Here is a 22,471-nt window from a genome sequence, read left to right as displayed (position 1 = left end):
CAACGGATTCCCCCTTTTGTGGGATTTTGCAATTCCTATACTGGCATCATATCCTTCATTTTTCTCAGGCCTACCCAACTACCAGACTGGGCACCGAATGATCAAGAATTCACTGGTATATCAGACCACACCACCGGTTTTCAAGGTTGCCTATTGCCTATTTTTGGCTTACTTTTAAAGGAAATGTTAATAAGTAAAATAATTTTTACAAATTAAAAGACAACTAAAAACACATTTTTTACTGGCAAAACGCTAAACTTTATTTTACACATATAAAACAACACAGGAAATGGCTTTCCCTTTACCACTTATAGTGCTTAGCTACTATGTACAATTTGACATATTTTTGGTCTTTTTAAAAATGTAATTAATTTATATATATATGCTCTAAAAACCTGAAAACGTCTAAGTGTGTATGCCTTACACTCGTATCACACATAAAAATGTAATGGTATAATGATAATAACAGTAGGTGTATTGAACTACTTTCAATTTACACAACTCTAAAGGAGTTGATGCCCATTTATTTTCATGCAGCAAATAACAATATACTGGTCTTTAGGGAGGAAGTTCCTCAAAAAAGACAAAGTTACACACGTTCAATAAAGAACTGCAGTCTGCTCTCTCCCTCTCTGACCTAAAGTCAAAGGAACTATCACATGCCATGCAGGCATCCACTCATCTTTACTCGACTGCAAGCATTTGGAATACAGTCCAATGTCTGTAAAAAAAGTTTACCAATTGACTCCTTAGGAAAGTCTTACAAAGTGCATAATATAGATAAACATGTATTTTGGGGACAGTAGTCCATTTCAGTTGTTAGCAAAATCAAAACCCTGAGCCAATGTGTAAGAGCATCTTCTTCTCTTTAACACATTTTTTTCAAGACCTGCCAAACAAAATGCATACCTTTTTTTATCAAAACCAAGTTATGTAGCAATGAACATAGACAGGATTTATGTGTACCTTGCAATTCGTTTTAATGGCATTAATTGAATTGAATTAATTATTAAATCAAATGCTTTGAACAAGAAAAGAAAATTTACGATAAAAAAATGCAAACCCATGCTAATGCCAACCAATGCCCTGGCATTTTGAAAAAGACTGCAGTGTCCAAAATGTTTCATCATGATTGACTTTGAAGAGATTATATCAAATTGACTTAATTATCTACTTTTGTTAGTACATCTTGAATATTTCAATTAAAGTACTTGTACAAATTTTTTTGCAAAAAGTGAAACATTTTGCATTTACAGCTAAATAACAATAAATGGAATATTAAACAAGACCTTAATTTAAGGTGTCTAAATCGCTTGCCAGTTCAATTATGAAATACATTTCATATCTATTGTACTTACTTAAAAAATTTTCTTACGGCCCCAAATAAACAACTTCTTAACACAAAGTCTCAAAGTTAGAATTGCAACTGTAACCAATTTAAAAAAAAATTATCACAATACAAACCAATAAATAAATAAATAATAAAAAATAATTTTAAAAAATTAATTAAAAATATTTTTTAAGATTTTGCCTTTCTTTCACTCAAAAACAACCAAAATACAAGCATATTTACAGCTTGAAAAACAACTGGTAATTTAGCACAACTGTAGGAGTGTTAAGGATGAAAAAATTTAATAAAGAAAGGGGAAAATGTCATTAAATTACGACTGTCAAAAAGAAAAAATAAGCATTGAAAAAAAACCAAACAAAAAGCTCACTTAAAATATGACTGACTAGAACACAGCCACACTGTGCAAAGTTTACAACTTTCAACTTGTTCACAATAATTTTTACTGTATTTTTCATAAGTTTTTACTGTACGCAGGAGTAAGCAATACCATAAAGCACACACAAGCACCAGTGCATATGAGAACATGTCTTCTCTTACTATTGATGCACCACAATTTTCACTCTTCAATGTATAGTGAGTATCACTTAAATAGAACTATTTCCCTGCAAACCTCTGGTAAAGTTGATATTATCAACATTTCTTAAGAGAGGAAATAAGCATCCTTGTTGTCATAACTGAATCTTGGCAACTAATACAAAAGTCCGTGGGCAAGTTGAAAGCTTTAAATTCTTTGTATGTTTAATCTACAAAACACACTAAGTATACTCTTCAAACATCAACAAAATATAGTATACAATATAGTTCTCTTCAGTTAATTTTGATCAGAAGTCCTGAAATAGTTCAAAGAGCTGCCACATTCTAGCAATTCCCAGTCTTTCACCAACAAATCATGGAAAAAAATGCGGATTTATTGGTCAAAGCATTCTTCTTTGTAACCCGTACTTTTAGTTTTATTACTTAGACTTATTGCTATTGATGGCAGTCAAAAGTTTAAAATGTACAAATATTTTAATGCATATGGTCAAAGAAACATTCCAAGTTTTATACATATATTGATGGTTGATTTTAAAATTTAGGTGGAATGTAGCTAGGTCACAAAAAGGAATCCACACATTTAGGTTTTTCTTTTCCAAGTCAACATGAGATGATGAACTTTTTCATCCCAATGCCAATAATTCATATTCTAAGAAAAAAAAATTTGATAATGACAAATTTGATCAACATGCATTGATGGTTGCTCCTTTTCTAAAAATGATTTCAAGTTGATACAATATATCTTTAAAACTTGTACATAAGTTACAAAGAATGATATACAGTTCATTGGACAGATGCACCCATTACGATGCTTTTGTAATTTATGACTTTTCATTCACAAATATGTGATACAGGTTTTCACAATAAATACACATGTAATAAGAGTATAATATATATTTATATATTGTACATGTAAGGTATTCACTGTGTTAGCATTTCTATTCTCATTTTAGAACTTAATTTGGAAGCTTCAGCCAATTGGGACTGAGAACTACAATGAGAAATTCCCATTTCTGAGGTAGAATGAATTATAATTTCATCAAGGTTATGGACTCTTCCTTGAAAATTGAAATGTTTTGGCAGATCTTTAATATTTCCATTTTCATTTTGAAGTAAATCCAAATGAAATAACAGGGTTTGGTAACGGTAAATAACAAACAATATCTTTGAATGAGACCCATTTGTAAAAGAATTCAGTTTTTCGTCTCATTCTGTTCATTTTGTTTTCTACATTAGGTACACTTCAATCATCAATGCCATTTAATGACAAGATGTCTGACAGATTTTCGAAAGTAAAACAAACTGGGGAAAATGAAGTAACTTATTTGATATATTTCAAATATAATAATAAAGTTAACATTTCACTGCCCTTGTAAACAATACCTGTAACAAACGAAATCTGAGGATTGGTGACTTTCTAGGCATTTAATTCAGTAAGGACTGAGCACTGTAAACAGCAACAATCCAGAGACAGAAAGTAGTGCAAGAATCCAAAACAATTCAATCAAAACTACTTTCTTATTATCTTTAAGCTTTCATCATATCCACACTAGAGTCATAAAATAAAGATGATCACAGACAAAAGTACTCTAATAGTAATAAAATGAAACAATGAATAACCAGAAGGGTCCCTACAGCCAGATTGGCAAGTAGGTTTCCATCTGAACAAAAACTTAATCTTTTTCAATTTGATCAAGGTCAATATCATTGGCCACATCTATGTGAAACATATGATCCTCCTCTTCCTCCTCACTCTGTTCATCCAGATTGTCATGACAACTGCAAGTATCAGAACAATTAGCATCCACACTATCGGAAGTTTCCGTGGTTGTGCTGTAGCCTCTGTCTACAAATTCGTCTTGGTTTTCATTATTACTATCTTCGTTCTTTTCCTGTAGTTCTAAGGTCGGGGATGAGGTGGCAGAGCCGGTGTGCGCTGTGATGGTACTTGGGATGCTGCTATCTAGAGGGGAGCTAGCAATGGGATTCAGGCTGGCAAATTCACTTGCCAAACTGCGAGAGGACTTGAAATTCTGAAAGAATAAAATTGTGTCACCTTTGTAACATTATATATATATATATATATATATATATATAAGCTGTATCTTTGCAATTGTATATGTGGTTTGAAGAATTATAAACTGAACTGCTACACTTCTGCTGACAATTTGCAAAAGTAAAATTTCCCCATAATGACCTAAATATTGAAGTAACAACAATCACTCTCATAAACAATGTGGACAGTGTCAAAGGAATCAATATGTCATTCAGTATGCAAGCAATTGCTACTGTTGATTATGTGACAAAGAATGTTCCACATAAGAGTAAGGAGAGTACAGGTTGCTTACAATGTGTTAGTTGAGACGGAGCACAACTTACCAGTGGAATGTTGATACCTTTATACCATCTTTGTACAGGTTCTATGGCAGTCTGTAAAACAAATATGTATACATTATTGTACATCATACATTTAACAAGTAGCACCAAAATACTAAGAATCAGAAAGATTTTGAAAAACAACTGATGTAAAAACAAAGACTACAGACAGTTAATTAAATTCACACCATATTTTGAACTTCTATGTCATAGTTTAAGGAACTCAATTTGTATGCATACTTCATAGATCACCATTAAAATTGAATTATTTTTCCGTGTGGACACAATTCTGATAATATCAATCAATTTCTCTTAACCTACACCTAGCAATTCCTCTTCAGGCGGTGCTTGACCCCGATCTTTAATACATGGTTCATTAATAAAAGTTATTGAAAAAGGGATCGTATACTCCACAGCACATGTATTTATATTCTACCCTATTCAAAGGCATGGTTCTCTATTGTTTACTTTTAGTTTAATATTTTATGAAACTAAACACCATTTTCAATCCCACAGTGAAACAGTGGGACAGAAAACATTGCTAACACACTATGAAGGGTTCAATAAAAAGGGCTTAACAAAATCATTTAATTTCACATTATTCTATAACATGTTCTCTTTTTGTTTACTTTAATTTCAATATTTCATGTAAGTAAACAGTGCACCCTGATCTCTAAAAGGAATATTGTGATTGAGTAAAATGTTAGCCCCTGCTATGCAGGGTTCAATAAAAAAAAGGGGGCAATCAATGGTTCAACATTCCAATATGTTAATGCCATCTGAATACAGGCAGCAAGTTTACCTTGCATGCTGAGAATACAGTGTAGAAAAATTATCAAAAGAGTTGGCTTGGTACTTGTGGAATCTTAACTCATTAAAACAGTTTGAAGTGCACTTAGTTTAGATTGGTGTCACTCAGCAAAAACCCCACTTAGCTGCCTTATCTATCATGACCGTTGATTTCCAACTACACCAAGTATATATAAAGAAAGACTTAAAAGTCATTTGTCATCAGCGTGGATTAATATATTTGCATTGTACGCTTTCATGAATTAACAGATGGGAATTTCTTATTTGCATCTCACTGTGTAAAGTAAGAACTGTGTTGGACTGTATGTCTGTTAGTTTAATGGTGCATTTAAAAGCCACTGGCAGTAAATTACTCCACTTACTCATATGATACATTTTCAAATGAATTTGCTTATGAGTTAAAATTCTTGCCTGTATCCTGATGGTAGCAATTACGCTGGGAGAAAAACAAGGCCGCGGTTATTACATACATATATTTACTGGACAGATCAATTTGTGATAGAGGATTCTTGTTTACAGACCGAGTCCTATCTGCGTAATACCAAAGGCAGATTTGGTTAAGGATGATAACGCTATATATGAGAAGATAACCATAAATATATTGCCTTTGTGAAAAAAAGTGAAAACTAAAGTTCACATCGTGCCAAGTGAAAGTAAATTTCAGAAGTTAAACTGCTCTTGTTGCCAGTTACTATAAGTTACTATAAGTAACTGTCTCGCCCTGCCAGTAATTACGCGGCGGGATATTCAGGGCACAGACCGTGATCATAAGATAGCGCGAATAGAAAATAGAATTTAGAAAATAGACATTGCATGTGAACGAGGCCTAAAACTAAAAACAATTTCAGAGACCAGAGACAAGCCATATGCATCAAGGTGCCCGAGTGAAGCATGGTCATCAAACGCTCACATTTCACTCCTGTACTCCTCCTAGTCTCATTTGCCAGCTCAATCAGTGTTCTTCCCAGGGGAGATGCCTGCTGCATCAACTCTGGTGTCACCGAGTCTGTCTGCTTAACACTGATTTGATTGCCAGTCAATCCTGGCAGTGTCACTTCAGCTACGTTCCATAAACACCAGAAGTCTACTTATTTATAGATCTACTGAAGCTACTTTTCGCACTAGTTTCATGTCCTAGAATTTGGACTATTTCTATTTATTTTCACGACCCTCTTTATTTCTCAATTATTCATACACAATTTTTCCCTAATTGACTTGATTTTATATCATTTATTTTCTCACTGGCCATGCTCCATGCATTAATAAATTTCTGAATATGCCAAAAGTAAGTGGGATATTCAATTTTCTATACTCTGGAATCCTTACATCTATAACATGGTGCCAAATCCCTTTTATCTGCAGCAAGGATTAATTTTCCACCTTGCTTAACGAACACAAATTAAGGAAGTTCTTGGAGACTACAAAATGGTACCAAATACTTAAGCAAATCAGAATAATGCTCTTTTTCCACATTGCGTAAAGAATACTGATATCTGAAGAGAAAACAGATTAAGCCAGTGTCTGGTGTCAACCTGTTTTACATGCAGCGAACACACTGCAGTGAACATTCCCTTTCACTCACTGACTGTCTATAATCTCTTCCACAGATCTATTCTTATGTCTGTACATGCCATAATAAGGTGAATGATGAGATGAAAAAGATCTACCTGCTGGTAAATCTAGCACCTCAAGTGAGCTCTACAGAGGTGATTTACACTCTAATCAGGTCTCAATCCTCCTAGCCCCATGAGGTGCCCATCATACCCCCAGGGATCGGTTTAGAAGTGCCATTATGTCAGGGAAGGGTTGCACAATCCCAGTAATCATGAGAGTGCTCCGTCTCTCTACATCCACTCAGAGCAGCTGTCATGTTGAGACTACCTTTATCTACTTCACATACTGCAAGAATTACTGTCTGCGTGTCTTTTTCTTTTCATTTTCTTAAGGCTATTAAAGCAACATTCCTTGTCCTTTTTTCGTGTTTTTTGACCTCCACTTATCATATAGGCCTGCTGATCAAGGCCACCATTTCATTTTCTGATTAGATCTGTGGTTTTATTTATCGATTTGTTTGAATATTATACTTTTAATAACCCAACTCACTTATAAATCACAGATAAAAGCTCACTCTTCTGGTATAATTTAGATTACAAATCTGACCTTATCTAACAGAAAAAAATAAGACCTAAAAACCTGCATATTGTCAGGTAGGCACAAGCAATGAGCTGTAGCAAATACAGCTGTGAGAATTTTTCAAATAGTACCTCAGAAAAGGAATATTGTCACTTGAAAAAATCTCACATTGCAGAGACTATGAATGTTTAACCTAGCGGTGTTCTTTAAGCATTATGTTTTTAGGCTACCATAACTCCCTGACGTCACACACTGGAACTTATCTCAGTCCAAAAATCAGTTGTTTAAATACTAAACCACAGCTCTTTTTAAAGGCAACACAATTGCTTAGACTTCCATGTTATTGCACGCGACCTTATAAATTTGCCCTAAAAGGCACATAGCCTTTAATACGGTGGTGGAATAAATTCCCGAATAAAAACCTAAAATCTTTTCCAGATCACGCATCCGTGATGCAGTGGAGATTAAAACTGTATTCAGACATCCAAACATCTCCATGATTTACTAAAGGTGGGCACACTGACAGGAACAAATTTACCTTATATGTAATAACACCTATGCACTACAGCTATTCATTACGCCTATCGAGCTACTCAAAATCTCCAATAAATTCTAATGCAATTTTTGACTCCTTTATCTCATTTTTGAAATCCTGCCTTGGACATAAAATTGATCTACAAATATGTTGTGCCATATCAGTTGACATTCTCACGCAGAGGATTGAATTCTATTGTCGTTAAAGGTGAAGGCGCTAGGCTGAAGGGGGTTATCTTGAACCACCACCCCCTGGACATTACAATACATGTGTATTTCACACTGTTTGGATTTTCATGCAGTGACAATGTTGAACAAGTATTGTAATGGCACATTAGCTAGTCCAGTGACAAATGGGCATTCAGGTATAGAAAATTGAGTTCAGGGACCCCTTTCACAAAAGAACTTTAGCCCGAAAATTGGTCTTAACTTTTAGACCAAAGATTCAAGTTTTTTTTAAACTCAATAAAATTAAATATTGCACTTGTTTAATATCACGAAAGGCATGGCCAATGTTTCAGAACAATATCTAATTTATTTACCTTGATAAAAATCACTTTATCTTTTTAAGTGAAATAGAACTTCTAGACTAAAATTATAGACCAATATCAGGTTATACTGCCTTTGTGAAACTGGACCCAATAGCTGTAGTGTGCCGTGCCCAAGTACTGGAACCAAATCCAATCTTTTACACTCAATCATAAGTAAAATAAAGGTGTTAAAAAGGTTAACATTTTAGCAGCAAGTGGGGGGTAGCCTAACAGGATGCTCCCCTTTGGTTACACGTCATCAACATTAAATAGGGAGAGAGAAAATATTTCCCACACTGCTTTTACCTTTTTAGTAGGCACTGATCAGCAAATTTCAAGCTTTACATTTCAGAAAAATAAATTTACAAACCATACTTAAATAGTTGACACATTGTAACAGCATGGTTAAAAATAGGGGGCGCATATGCAGAAACTATTTCACTAGTCAACAGGCAAAGGTTCTGATTGAAAAAAAAAAAGATATCATTCAAGAAAAGGAAAACAATGTTCTTGTTAAAAGTCCAATATTTTGTACAGCAAGTTACACTTACACCCAGAGCTTGATGACCAACAAATGTGCAGTTATTAACAGTGATATTCAAGAGAAGGTCATTAATGGAGATGGCCAGTGATAGCATGGAATGACTGGAGGCAGTCAAAGCCAGTTGGTGCAAAGATAAAAATGCATTACTGTAAAAGGGTCGAAGTAATCTCTTAGTGCAAATATCTTTTCCCAGAGAGGAAACTAATGCATGTGGGCACTTTCTAGAATTAGCTAGTTTGACTGCCCATTTCACCTGATATACACTATCAGAACTACCATGCCAAAACAACATGCCAAAACCTGGATCAATGCAAAAACCTATTCCAAACACAATCTACATTCAGCAAATCCATTTCTTGACTAAAATAGATTTTCATCAAAATGCACAGGAAAAGACTCCATATAAGTTATTTCCATAACCTTTTGCACATGAAGGAATTATCATTCTCAAAGCAAAATTGAGACCAAGTCATTCATTTGACCGTCAAGAACGGGAGTGTGCATCAATAAAGACCAAGCTCTTATTTCTCTTCAGAAGCCAGCTTCTAACAATGGATCTCTATTGACTTAACTTTGCAGTGTTATCACAATCTTGCTTTTTTTCACTTGTGCAGCAGTGCCCAGGGGCGAACCAACATCCCCCTGCAACAACCCAGCAATGATGTTTATAAATGGCACAATCAAAACACTATTTCAGAAGTCAAAATTCTTTCGTCAATTGCATTTTCAACTATTGTCGGGCTATTAATAAATGATTTCATAACTGGTAACAAGATAAAGGGCTGTTTTTTTTTTATCAAAGACTTGGCACTAAACCTGTTTTCTTTTATTCTCTTCCTTTATTGCCAATCCATCAACCATGGTGTCATTGTTCAAAAAAATATGTCATGTTATTGACTAAGAAAATTCAGCAACGAATGAGCAAAATCTAATTTCGTATCAACGAACCCACCCAATATACAAAAATGCATCCAACATGATACATTGTTTATTTTTGATTTAACAAAAATTAACAGTTTCAGTGGGAGATTGCATGAGACCTTGAAAATCTTAAACAGTATGGCCCAAAAATGTATAATGTCAATCTGGAAGCCTAAAGAGTGGCTGACACTACCAGACAGATTCCATTTACATAATGGTCACAATTACCAGCAATTCTCTGCTCACAGCAGGTTCAACTGATTAATAATTATTACATATACATCATATTTCAAGGACAATTAAATCTGTCCCTTAAACCAGTTATTCTATACAGCTTTACCCAGAAAAGGCTGCAAAAGTGTGGAAATTACAGGCATATGATTTTAACCCCCCCCTCCACCGAGCAGATGGGTTGTCATTCAGTCTCTCATGCAATCTCCCACCGATTCTTTTTGATGGACATTTCATTACTGACAAAACATAATGAACAGTTAGGATCTGCTATCGATTGACAAAGAAAATCCTATAAAGGAATTCCTATCTTTTTACGGTTTCTCAAATTTCTTAATATTGTCAATCTCCTTAGATTCTAATGAATAGATGTTTTTATTCATTTTTACAAGTGCATTGAATAATTATCAAAAAGGTGTCAAAAAGTGGACTTTTGCATCTTTTTGTCAGGGGTCGAGTACATAATAAATGATATGTGTCCAATCCTGCAGACCATGACAAAAAAATGCTCATTCATAATGCATTATGGTATTCAAAAGCTTTGACATGAAGGACTGGACAACTTTTGGTTAACCTGCTCTGAAATTAACTGCTAATTACATCTACAGAATCTTAAGGTAAGGCAAATGGCTTAGACTAGTCTCAGACATTTTAATGTATTTAAAAGTATCGTGTGCTTCAGTTTTATAGTAAATAGCAACAAGCTTTCTTTCCACATGTTTATGTTTCCCCCCAACCTAAATGTCTTTTGGCAACATATATACATGTTGACAATACAAACTTTAAGTATATATGGGAGTGGCTAAGTTTTCTACAATGCTTTTTATCTTTTTCAAAGCCATGTTTTTATATGTAAGGTTTTTTTAAGTGTAAAGAAAACCATACCTGAGCAGAGTTGAAAACCACACTGTTGACAAAAGAGGAGGAGAAAAGCTCTGAATTGTTGTTCAAATCAGTTGTGACAAAATGGAAGTACAAGATGTCCATAAAAATACCCTAGTAAAACACTCCACATTTTGTGGAAAAAAAATACTTATTGTCATCTTAAATCAATCATGTTCCCACACCAGGTTGAGCCTTCAGGTGTCCCAAAGGTGATTCAGTCAAAATTAATGAGTTCTAAATTTCCTTTCACAACTGGCAGGTGATATCTCCACCAACTCAAGGGGCAAGTACCTCAGTTTTCTAATAAAACAAGGCTCTTACACAGATTTTTAATGTTTGCCAACCACTGCCTTGCAGTGAAAGATGGAAGCTGTGATTACCATCGCCATCTCACTACTTTCACATGGCAATTTGGATTGCTTTTAACTGTATGTTCTTTTTTCATGAAGTTGGAGTAAGAAAGGCATGACCTTATTTGTTTCAAGTGTATGAAATAAAATAATACAAACACAAACTTCTAGCACTTGATAATTTAAAATATTTCAACAAAAACAAATGAAATAACATAACTACGTGTCTATGAAATTACACTTACTTCTTTCATTTTAAGGAAATCAAGTGCAGGTCTATCTTCCTCCCGACGCCTCTTCAGACCACACTTTCGATCTTGGAGAACACATGGTTGAGAACGGCAGCGTGGGATACGCTGTCGTCTTGGCGATGATGGGGTGGAACCAATGGCACCTGGCATAACTGGCATGGATCCTGAGGTGCACTGAGAGGTGTGCTCGGAGATTTGATCCTCCAGAGAAAGACTTCGTAGTTTGAATGCTTCATATTTCCCACTGCAACGTAGGGGACTGTGTTCTAGCCATGGTGCTCCAAGAGAGCTGAGGGAGCTGTCATAGTAGCCACTAGAGGCAGAGGCAGGTCTTGGCACTGGGGATTCTGGGGGCGTGAAGAAATACTCATTGGAGCCACTTGAATGGCATGGTCCCCCACTGCTGATAGACGTGGCGGGGAAAAAATTAAAGCTGCTCTGCAAACCCGGTAAGCTTAGAGTGCTGCCCCCTCGACTGCTGCCAGTAGAGATAGTGGGAGAGTTTCGATTTTTAGACAGTTTATTGTTGTTTAAGTGGGGTCTCAAAGCCACGGGGCGATGAAGTAAGGCCTGCCTAGTGTCGCCCCCTGTGACTGAGGAGTCCCCAGGGATGGAGAGAGAGCGGCAGTGACGTTTCTTTGGGGGTGCGGGTGGTGTGCTCGGTGACGGTTCGAAGCAGGTGAGGCATTTCTGTGTTGCATTGGCAGTGTGTGAACAGAACGGTGGTGTTTCCAGCTGGAAATGAGTCCCTGACTTCAGCGATTGGTCCCAGGGGTCAGAGGTCTGGATAATTACTAACTTTGCTTTTTGATCTAAAATGAGCAAAAAAGATAAATTGCGATCAATAAAAGTCGCCCAACTGGCAGCAAGGGGCATGTTATAATGCCCTTCATTCAAATATTTCACATGCAGTATGATGTATCCTGCATTCTGAAAATATGTATCATTATTGACTTGGAAATCAAATATTTATTATACCATATACATGAAAAATGTTGCTAAGCCAATTGACAATCAAAGGATGCAGGCATAACAATTCAACGACATAACCATGCAGAACCAGCAGAGCATGAATGCAGACTTGTAAAAGCTGATCAATCAAACAACATGGCGCCTAAAATGATCCTCTTTATTCTCTAGGAGAACAATTCTTCATTTCCTCCGCTACTCATTTCCTCGGAACTTCAATGCTATTCATCATCTCGGTAACTCTTTGGGGATACCCACCAAGAACAACCACTGACAGATACCACTACATTTTCTGCAAATTAAGTAGTGTTATACCAGGTAATTAGGTATAACAATACCTCCCATTTAGTGCTTTTTGTAGATTTTACTGTAATAAGTTAAGGGAATAGCAAAGTATATGAGTAACAAAGAGTTATTATCTCTAATTGGAAATCAGACCAGCTTTGCACAAGGCACCTTCAAAATTATACTGAAATTTAAAGCCTCCTTTAAATCTTAGCACTGAATCTTAGCCCTAGGCACTAAATCAACTTGTTACGTGATCAAGCAATTCTACCAAGAACAGGACTGGAACCTAACAAATTCTTGGTATTTTCCACTCAAAATCTAAATGCCAAATTTTTGCTAACAAAATTGTGCTTTTTAGCAGCCAATTTCCTTTCACTGTTGTCACGACTATCCCTAAAATGTGCCAGTAGCTTGAAGAGCACTAATCACCTTGGGAAAGTATAATGATTGTGTCGAAATAATGTGCATGTCTATGTGCCCCTCAGTGTGCTAATGGCCTTCAATCTGGAGGAGGTAATCAGGTATCTGAACAGGAGCTGAGGTACATTATGTAATTTCCTCATGTGTCTTTTTCCAACACAAAATGCTCTCCAGCACAGAACATGGTATTTTCAGCTTCCACACATGAGACATTTTGCTAGCACGAAACCGGGTTTCAAAGGGCACTGACTGTCAAGCTAATCTCGAGGCAGCTCACCAAGGATTGCTGTATGGAAGGAAACAGGGTGAAATAATTGTATCTACTTCTACTTCAATTTCTTCAAAATGACCACATTTGAAGCTTATCTTCACAGTAAAAAGGTTTTTAATGAATAATGCATTCCAATTCACTGGTGCCCACGTTTATCTACAAAACTTTCAACTTTCAGGGTGGAGTTTAGGCACACTAACCAATTGTTTAAAAGGCTAACGACAACATTAAGCAGTAACTAAGAGCAAAACTACATACACAAATGCCCATTTAGTAACTACCTTGAACTCTGAATCACCTGTGCAACAAATGCAATAACTCAGTTTCTTTAAACAAGAAATTGGTGCTTTCAAACAAAATTACTGAGCTGAGAGAATTTGATGCTCAACAGACAGAACTAGCCTTGAGATATTGCACTTCTTTCCTTTTTTTTCTTTAACCTTTTATTCCTTAAATATATTTTCCCCCCACTTTTGCTGAAAAGTGATCAAGCATATTTATTCTTGCTTTCATGTCCAACAAAAGTTCAATATCATTGAGCTATTTCAATCAGCTTTCTCATTTCTCTACTCTGGAGTCCACACAACTGCAGACCATAACTGCTACAATAAACGCACGGATCAATTTTATAGGACATAAACTTCTAGAATTCTGAGAATATCCTGAGACATTTATAGAGCTGCGTCTCTTAAATCATGGCACTTTACATGTAACTCCTTCTGTTGCCAAGGCAACAAGAATGTAAAACTCTGTGGTCACAACCTGGCCAAGAAGACCACGCAGGGAAGTGTTGGATATCAGAGGGAGTATCCATATTCAGGGCCAATAGGGATAATTCAGGGATGCAAGTGAGAAGACTTTTCTTTCTTCTCCCACCTGATATTGACCTGACAGAGACAGAGTGACCACCTGCTTAAGACATCTGATGTACAACTGACTTCAACTGGAACTCATTGTTTTTTTCGCTGTTGAACATTTTTCCTTCCTGTACATGTGTGGATAGACCACGATCCATGTAATCTTTGTATATAATAAAAATAATTCATTTTGAAAAATATTATGTAAACTAAAATATTATTTCCACTTCAATATGCTGATGATGAATCAGTTCAGGAACATTCATATAGGTACTAATGATTTTGGTTTGGTTTAAAATGGTTTTATATAACATGTACTTTTCCTTCTGTGGTGACGTCTTACCTGTGGAATTATAGGAGCTAAATACAGGCTCGCAGTGGGGGGAGCTTCGAGGAAACCTCTGGAAAAATAAAAATATCATATGAACAAATTGCGGATTAGAATAACCATTATGTCTCTATAGTTTATGATAAATGTAGACAATCTCAATGGAACAAAACACATGGAACAAAACAGAACAATGCTCATATGTTACAAAAAAAAAAAAAAAATGACAAACCATGTCATGTTATTCAATTTTTTAAGATTGTAAGATGTCATTTCCATTAATCACCCAATAATAAGTTGGAACAAAATATACAAAACAGGTAATGAGGATCAAAGTGACTTTTCATGTGTGATAATGAACACTTAAAATATTGATGTTGGCCAGCTGATGAACAACACTGGATTGCATCACTACAAAAACAAAGACAGGATTCCTAGTCCAGTTATTAACAATAACATACAGCCATTGTGTACAGCAAGTCATATTTATTCACATTCATAATGGGCAATGATAACGAGTCTCATAGTTCCCATAGGTTATCCAGAAAATAATACCATGTGGACATTATTTGTCATATCATGATTTGGCTCATTAGACAGCAAGTACAGCAAAAGAGACAAGCATCCACTGCACCAATAGTCACAATGTCACTTCCTATCCAACCACATAACATTAACATGGCCCTAATTGACAAACATGGAGGAGATTCAATGCCATCTGTAGACACAGATCTGATGGTGAATCTTAATTGAGGTGGGCATGTTCACCTAAGCAGTGGTGTAGAATATATAAATACAATAACAAATTATCTCCTTGGAATGAGGGAGGTGCACTTGAATTGCCATCCAAGTATGCTATACATATATCACTTGAAGTTCAGAAGAAAAAAAAGAACAATAGAGAAAGACATTTTCTCATGCCATGTATCCTTTTCACACAGGGTATAAATGAGGAGTCTGGCTGACTGATTAAATATTAATATGCAGTTACTTTTGAGAATTCGTTTAAAGGTAAACTGGTAGAGGGTCCGACACGTGGTTAAGTCACTAGTTAAAACACGTGAACACACTTTCTTGGCGTCAGAAACAAGGCATAGCAGGTCAACAATGGGCCAAGTAGGAGGTCCTCCCAAATGATATATTATTAACCTCAAATTCATTATAGTCTAGTTTTCATTTATTGTGCAATGAAATATTCATGATTGGAAACCTCCCCTACCCAATATATATTTGACAGATAACTTCATGGCACATAGGTGTGAATCCATTACTGTGCTCAATGGTGACAAAACTGATGAAGCACATGAGAAAATATATTGGTGTATCAGTAAATAATCATCATTTCTAAGGTGCATTGTTACCATGAAGAGACCGTCAATTATCTAAGCTGGCTAATTTTGGCATAGACCAAAGCACTTGAAGAAATTACCCCCATTAGAGTAATGAAGTCTAAATAAACCTTAGTCCAACCATTGGCCCGAGTATCCTGCCCATGGCCATCCATAAATAGAGCAAACTAGTGTTTAGGCAAACTCGGTGTGCTGAACAAACAGTGGACCTCAGGTACGTGGTGTTCACAATCAACAAGCAGTGTTTAGACTGTAACCAAGCAAAACCATGAGACATATATACTTCAAAGCCAGATGGCTCTGATCTCCAAATGCTGTTGCCTTCCACAAACTTGAAAATAAATTGTACAAGAAAGTGAGTTAATGTTTCCGGCCCCCGTACAATACCAGTGTTGGTAGGATTATAGTCAGGAGAACAAAACAAAGAATAATGGGTTAAGTCAGGGTGAAGATCTTTAAATTCATCCCAAAGGCTGTGGGGCAACAAGCTATTTATTTCTCGGGGTAATTAAATGGGAAAGGTATGCCTGGAGTCTCCACTGCTGTCTCCAGCAGCTATAGATCCTTTATTGTATTTATTAAATTGATACATAAATATTCATAAGCTATCCAACTTTGAGGGTAATTAAATGGCTGATCTAAAGAACCCAGACATGGAAACACACCTCCAGCAGTTAACAGTGTGTATTTTATCCAGTTATTAGGCTGATACATAAATATTCCACAAACCCACAGTCAATTACTTGTATCTGCTCATGCAGAAGAAAAGCATTTCCCCATAGTGTGGCCTGGAAAATATAACTAATCAAAATTCATAGCTGAATTTGCCAATGAAAATCATTTTGGTTTATGAGTATTACGAGATAAGGCATGGATGAACACATTCACGTCTTCTTGTCCATGATGAAAAAAAATTTGCTGCTTTGTACGACAGAAGAGGCCACCAGAATAAAGATATCCAATATCATTCTGATTAAGCAGTCAATTTAGTTGCATGCAGACATGAATAAAAATGTGCAGATAGGGCTGTGGATATAATAATGCTGCTGTAATGAAGTGCAAATTTTGCACAAATCAGATAGGCAGATATTTACAGAAGAAAATGCCACTCCGACATTGATACCAATTCCAAGTTGAACTGGTGCGGCCATCTCGTATCAAATCCATAACCCGTGTATGGTGGGTCAATATCTGGGTTTGTACCACTATAATAGCGAGGATGTGCTCTTTCTGTAACTTTATAGCAATGTTTGTACAAAGGAGATGAGAAAATGGCAGGTGTATGTTGTAATCCTGCAGCACTCTTTTGTTATTTACATCCTTTCCTGTACAAACTCAAATTTCCCAAGTAATTTACAGTTGTATTGACACTGTCTCAGAAACCAGCATGCTTCAGCAAGGAACACTGCAGGGATTATCTTTAGCAAATAAGAAGACCATCTGTCTCAGCAGACGTCTCCCCAGTAAACAATCCACTCTCCACCTCCCTCCCTTGCTAATAACAATTTTTTAACAAATGAAAATATACTGTATTCCACCTTTCCCTCCAAGTTCATGTTCCATTTTTCTTTGCATTCCATATATGTTTTGACAATTTGAATAATGGTCTTTTTGGGACAAGTTTTCCATTATCACAAATATTTTAGTTAAATGGATGTCAGAAATACACATGCACGTGTGTATGCACGTGCATGCACGCGCACGCATACACACACACACACACACACAAGACACAAATTGTACACTTATCATATGTATCATGTATTAGAACGTAATGGAAATAATGTGAACATTAAAATTTAACAAACCTTTGACAACCTGGAAGTTTTTTTCAGCATAACAATAAAGTTTGCACAAGTGCCTTGACAGCCTCAGAGACAGGCTGCTTGGCTTTTATAAGGCAAAAAAATAATATCCCCAAGTCACCATTTTCTAATTGCTTGTAGGGTACTTAGATACAGTAATAATATGTTGAGATGAAAACCTGGCCCTTTTACAAATGATTCCAACATTATAAACTACAATTTAACACCATTAGTAAAGCAGGAAAAACATTCCGAATCACACATTATCTTCACATACAAAGAAGTAAAAAGTTGTTTTGGTGAAAGGTGATACATCATCCTAAGTTACTATGATGACAAGAATGCTTAAGATACAATAATATCTTCCAAAATGATCTTCAAGTCTTAGTGAGAATGTCACCATTATATAGACTTGATACATATGCCATACTGCATTTTTTTTCCGAATGGCACTTATGAGAAAAAATTGACAGGACAATCCCTGTTGAAGTCTTTTAGAAAGGTCAGCATGCTGCAATCATTCAACACCCGTTCATTGCCCATCTCTCTCTCTTCAACTAATCAGCAGGTGGCGAGATCCCCACATCAAATACCATGCACTATTTGTTAATCCAAAAAGATGCAAAACACTTGCGAAAAAATACTCAGTAAAATTACAAACTCAAAATGAAACACAAGCTTGGTTGGTGACTTACAGTGATAAATCGTCCATGATCATCTAGAGTCTGTCTGCCCAGTTTCTCTGTGATGAGTGTGACCATGCCGTCCGCCAGTACAAAGGAGCCTGTAAGCTGCTGCTGGTGCTGGGTACAGTACAGGGAGGATGGCGGTGGCATCAAGACAGCACCAACAAGGAGAGGGTGGATTTACAATGACTTGTCCATGATGTCTGAATGAATGAGTGAGTGAGGAGACCTGTCTTCAGTGGGGAAGTAGTGTCAATTCAAGCACCTGCTGGAATGATAAAGAAAAATCCCATGCTTCTGTTATTATTATTATCTCAAATTTAATACCAGGGCATTTTAGTTTAACAAAATAAATAAAAAGGCAGAGAAAAAAAAACTTAAGTATTAAACATGCTATTCTACACATGCATAGATTGTCACATACAAAAGGGATGGATAGAATATCCAACATACAGTGTACTCTGCATAATGTTCAACCATTTATACAAGTGCCTTGTCTAATCGTCAGGTATCACATATTTCATGAAAACAATTTAGGAAAATCTAAAAATAAAAAAGACGATCTGATCAATAAAAAATACCAAATACCAACCTCTTTACAAATATCAAAACAGATGTAAGCTTGGATTATGAACAATCTTACACGAGTCCTTACATAATAAGTTGAATAACATACCAATAAATGCAAAGACGATGTTTCATAAGTGGAGAATAACTAAAAATAGTTGAAGGATGAAATTCAAGGAAGAAAACGTTTTTCATGTCAAATTCAAGAGCTTCTAAGAAAAAAGGAACTGCAGCTGCAGAGAAAACAACTTATCTTTTTGTGATGCAAAAAATATTTACAAACATCACAGACATCAATATCACTGGTGCATGCAAAGGTATAAAATCTAAATGTCTTTAGAGAAAATTTAATATCACTTTTCTCCCCGAAAAAAGCATAAAAACATACTTCCTGCTGCAAGGAGTTCCACAGTAAACATTACTTGTAAGTATCACTCAATTTGTTTGATTGATGAAATTCTCAGCAGAATTCAAGAACCATATAACACCAAGGCCTTATGTGCCTATACTTCACTCATTTTGAATATACCAATCAATATGTCTCTCCACAAGAGAGATGACACATCTTTCGCATAATCTTTTCTCAGATTTTGCAAATTAAATAGATTCCCTGAATAGCTACAATGGGCAGCCTCAGGCAAGTATTGCGTTGTCACAAGTTTTACCGAAATTGAAGTCCTTTTTCGTTTGGCACTCATACAATACATGCCAGTGAAAAATTTTCTCCTATCATTTCATAAATGACAACATTTTTCGACAATCTATTGACATTTTTTATCTCTTTTTAAATGGGACCTAGAGATGGAAATTCCAAACAATTTAAGACACTAATTTCTCAATTTTAGTCACATATGGTACACTGTGTGCAACAAAGCAGAATTTGCATTAAAAAGAGAATTTTTTTATTAATCGCTCAAATGCCACTCTGGGTTCTATGGCTTCCTGTTTTCCTTTCCTTTTACCACATAAGCTCATGAATTTTTTCTTTTGCATTACTTATTTGACATTTCATATCTCAGACCTTTTTTAAAAACAAATATAGTCTGGGGTTTCGTAATTTGTTTTTCTGGTGTAAACAGCCTCATCTTCTCACTGACCGCTACATATGTCACAGATTGTGAAGTACCAGGGCGCCCGACAAAATTATCTAAGCGAAATGTTTGGACAAACCTGGCATGCACCTAGCTCTTATGCAGCCCACACTTGCTACAAAAACCACCTCCAGCATAACAGCACCACAACACCTGTATTCTAATCAGTCAGTTTGACAAACCAGCCCATATAGCATTATCCTCTGACATTAGGGGACGATTGCATTCAGCCATCTGTTGAGGTTATATTAGGGAGGCTGAAGGACAAATGTATATTTTAAAGTATAACTACAGGCAATGAGGTGATTTCCCTCCTGAGATTTCCATTTGATGTGAGGCACGGAATACTTCGCTCTGATATTTGTGATGAAAAATATCACACCCATGATCTTATCATGAGTCTAGTAAACCAACGCATCCAGAGTAGGAGGTAGATGGTAAAGATACACACAGTAAACAATGTAATTATGTTGGATGGATAAGATTTGTAACTGACTGATAAACTCAAAGGGTTGAGGACATCCTCCGAATAAAAATAAGGGCGTGTTTCTAAAACAACCATTTGTGGTTGCATAACTAATAGTACTATCAAAGAAAAAAATTTCTTTAGAGCACTATGTGTGATGGAAAGCATGATGTGCATCCATGCTAAAAACCCGTGTATATACAGATAATGGAGATTTATCTTTCACAGCACACCTGCCCCAAGTTAACCAATCAATTTTTTCTGTACTTCTGCAATTTGTCCCATTGTTAGAAATCTTTCTGCTTAACTTTATTATTCCTTGATTTGCCAATACAATGTTTCAACCCCCCCCCCCTTCAAAAAAAAAAAAAAAAAAAAAAAAAAAAAAAAAAAAAAAAAAAAAAAAACTGGCACTGACTTAATAGGAGTGTTAGAACACAGCCTATTCTACACTCATTAAAATAACTTACGTCTCCACAGCCATTGCCTAAGTTTCATTGTTAGTGCTATAAAAGGTGCTTGCCAAACTGGTTACTCAACCATGGCTGGCTAACAGTGTAGGAGGAATTTTGTTAATTATTCAATTGCTGCAAGCATTGCTGTACCATTGAACATGCAGTGGAGATCAATGCTTCTTATACAGCGCACCATCACCATTGGTACCACATCTGTGGGGAAGACTTCCTCCTATTTGTTGTCCATTTGTAAAGGGCTTTTGTTTCAGGGCAAGAAAATTGATGAATATCCAATTAACTGGAGATTGCATCTGATGTGAAAAGATTAGGACTAACAGTGAAAGTTGACACAGGTAGTACTATCATCAATTAGCCAGATTCTCATGTTAGGACCAAACTGGCTGCAGGCAAATTAGGCCTAGATCTCTTCTAGTAGTATATCCAGTTGAACATGTGGCCATACTGGCCTAGTCACCCATGCTGTACATCATAACTCACCTCAATACATCAAATAATACAGCACACTTCTTGGAGAGCCACTATCTTTCCATGCTTTGTGGCCTTTGCATGTATTGCGAATTGTGTCAGTGCTTACTGCCTTTTTTCATTTTCTCATGCTAAACTGGATGTGACTCGCTTTTCAATAAACCATGGGCAGTTCATACCATTACAGGGGGAGTTCTTAATCAAAACAAGATTGCTGAACTAAACAATGACAGAAGGTTTCATTTTATCTAGTGGTTAAACTTTCTCAATACTACTCAGATGGTGTTATACATTATATGCTGTATCGTATGATAAATGTACTCGAACAAGTTGAAATACACTGGAAAGCTTTACTTTATACAGATACATTTACTAGTGCCGCACAAAAGAAATGACAATAACCACAATAAGAGGACATGTACACTTTTAACTTACTGTGAGGCAGTTAGTGCACCTTCCACTGAACATGGGAGCCACTAGTTAGAGCATACTGCCTCTGATAAATACTAGGCCGTTTTCACCAATCTATCCCACAATGAGGTAGGTTTCTCTGTTCCCAAATCCTTTAACAAGTGACCGACAGGCACACTGATAACATTCAGCACTGCATATGACAAAACTGCTTGGTTTTACTATGTACTGTGAACAGTGGACTCAACCTAAGAGGGGTGAAAGGTAGGAATTACACCTGTAACCCTGCTAGTTGAGAGCTTCTTAAAATTCCACTAATTTCATTGGATGACAAGTTCTGTGAGGTGGAAGCATGCACCTTGTACCGTTCTTCAATTATGATTACAGATGAATATTTTTTAAGCAGACTGCCAGCAGGTTCTCCCTGGGGAACTTTCCAACCTGCCTATCACTAATGGTACGAGGTGGAGGGCTTTCTTACAGGCCTATTACTTCTTATGGAATTTTAATGCAATGATAAATTTAAATTCATTGTTACAATCATGTTCAGAGTAGGGAAAACAGTCTGCATG

The 22,471-nt window shown here is 36.1% G+C and overlaps 1 protein-coding gene across 8 annotated transcripts in view; it reads right to left on the bottom strand.

Annotated features, from left to right (window-relative positions):
* Positions 1–212: 212 nt before the first annotated feature.
* LOC106153592 (protein FAM53A) overlaps positions 213–22,471 on the bottom strand; it is a 36,989-nt gene continuing 14,730 nt past the window's right edge. For 3 of the 8 annotated variants that reach the window (XM_013527571.2, XM_013527576.2, XM_013527574.2), the window contains exons 2-6: positions 18,433–18,688; positions 14,599–14,656; positions 11,445–12,262; positions 4,265–4,315; positions 213–3,918 (exon numbers count right to left, since the gene is read on the bottom strand). In XM_013527571.2, the coding sequence (XP_013383025.2) occupies positions 3,559–3,918; positions 4,265–4,315; positions 11,445–12,262; positions 14,599–14,656; positions 18,433–18,573 (1,428 nt within the window). In that variant the 5' untranslated portion in view covers positions 18,574–18,688 and the 3' untranslated portion in view covers positions 213–3,558. Of the gene's footprint in view, positions 3,919–4,264; positions 4,316–11,444; positions 12,263–14,598; positions 14,657–18,432; positions 18,692–21,500; positions 21,684–21,923; positions 22,133–22,471 lie in introns of those variants that run through there. The other 5 variants (XM_013527570.2, XM_013527573.2, XM_087005475.1 and 2 more) reach the window with 4 other exon arrangements.

This window comes from Lingula anatina, chromosome 1 (genome assembly GCF_051362555.1).
Source record: "Lingula anatina isolate TDL-2025a chromosome 1, LinAna3.0, whole genome shotgun sequence".
In the NCBI taxonomy this organism is placed as follows: domain Eukaryota; kingdom Metazoa; phylum Brachiopoda; class Lingulata; order Lingulida; family Lingulidae; genus Lingula; species Lingula anatina.
Note: the sequence above shows the minus strand (reverse complement) of the source record. Positions and strands in the feature narration are given on the sequence as shown.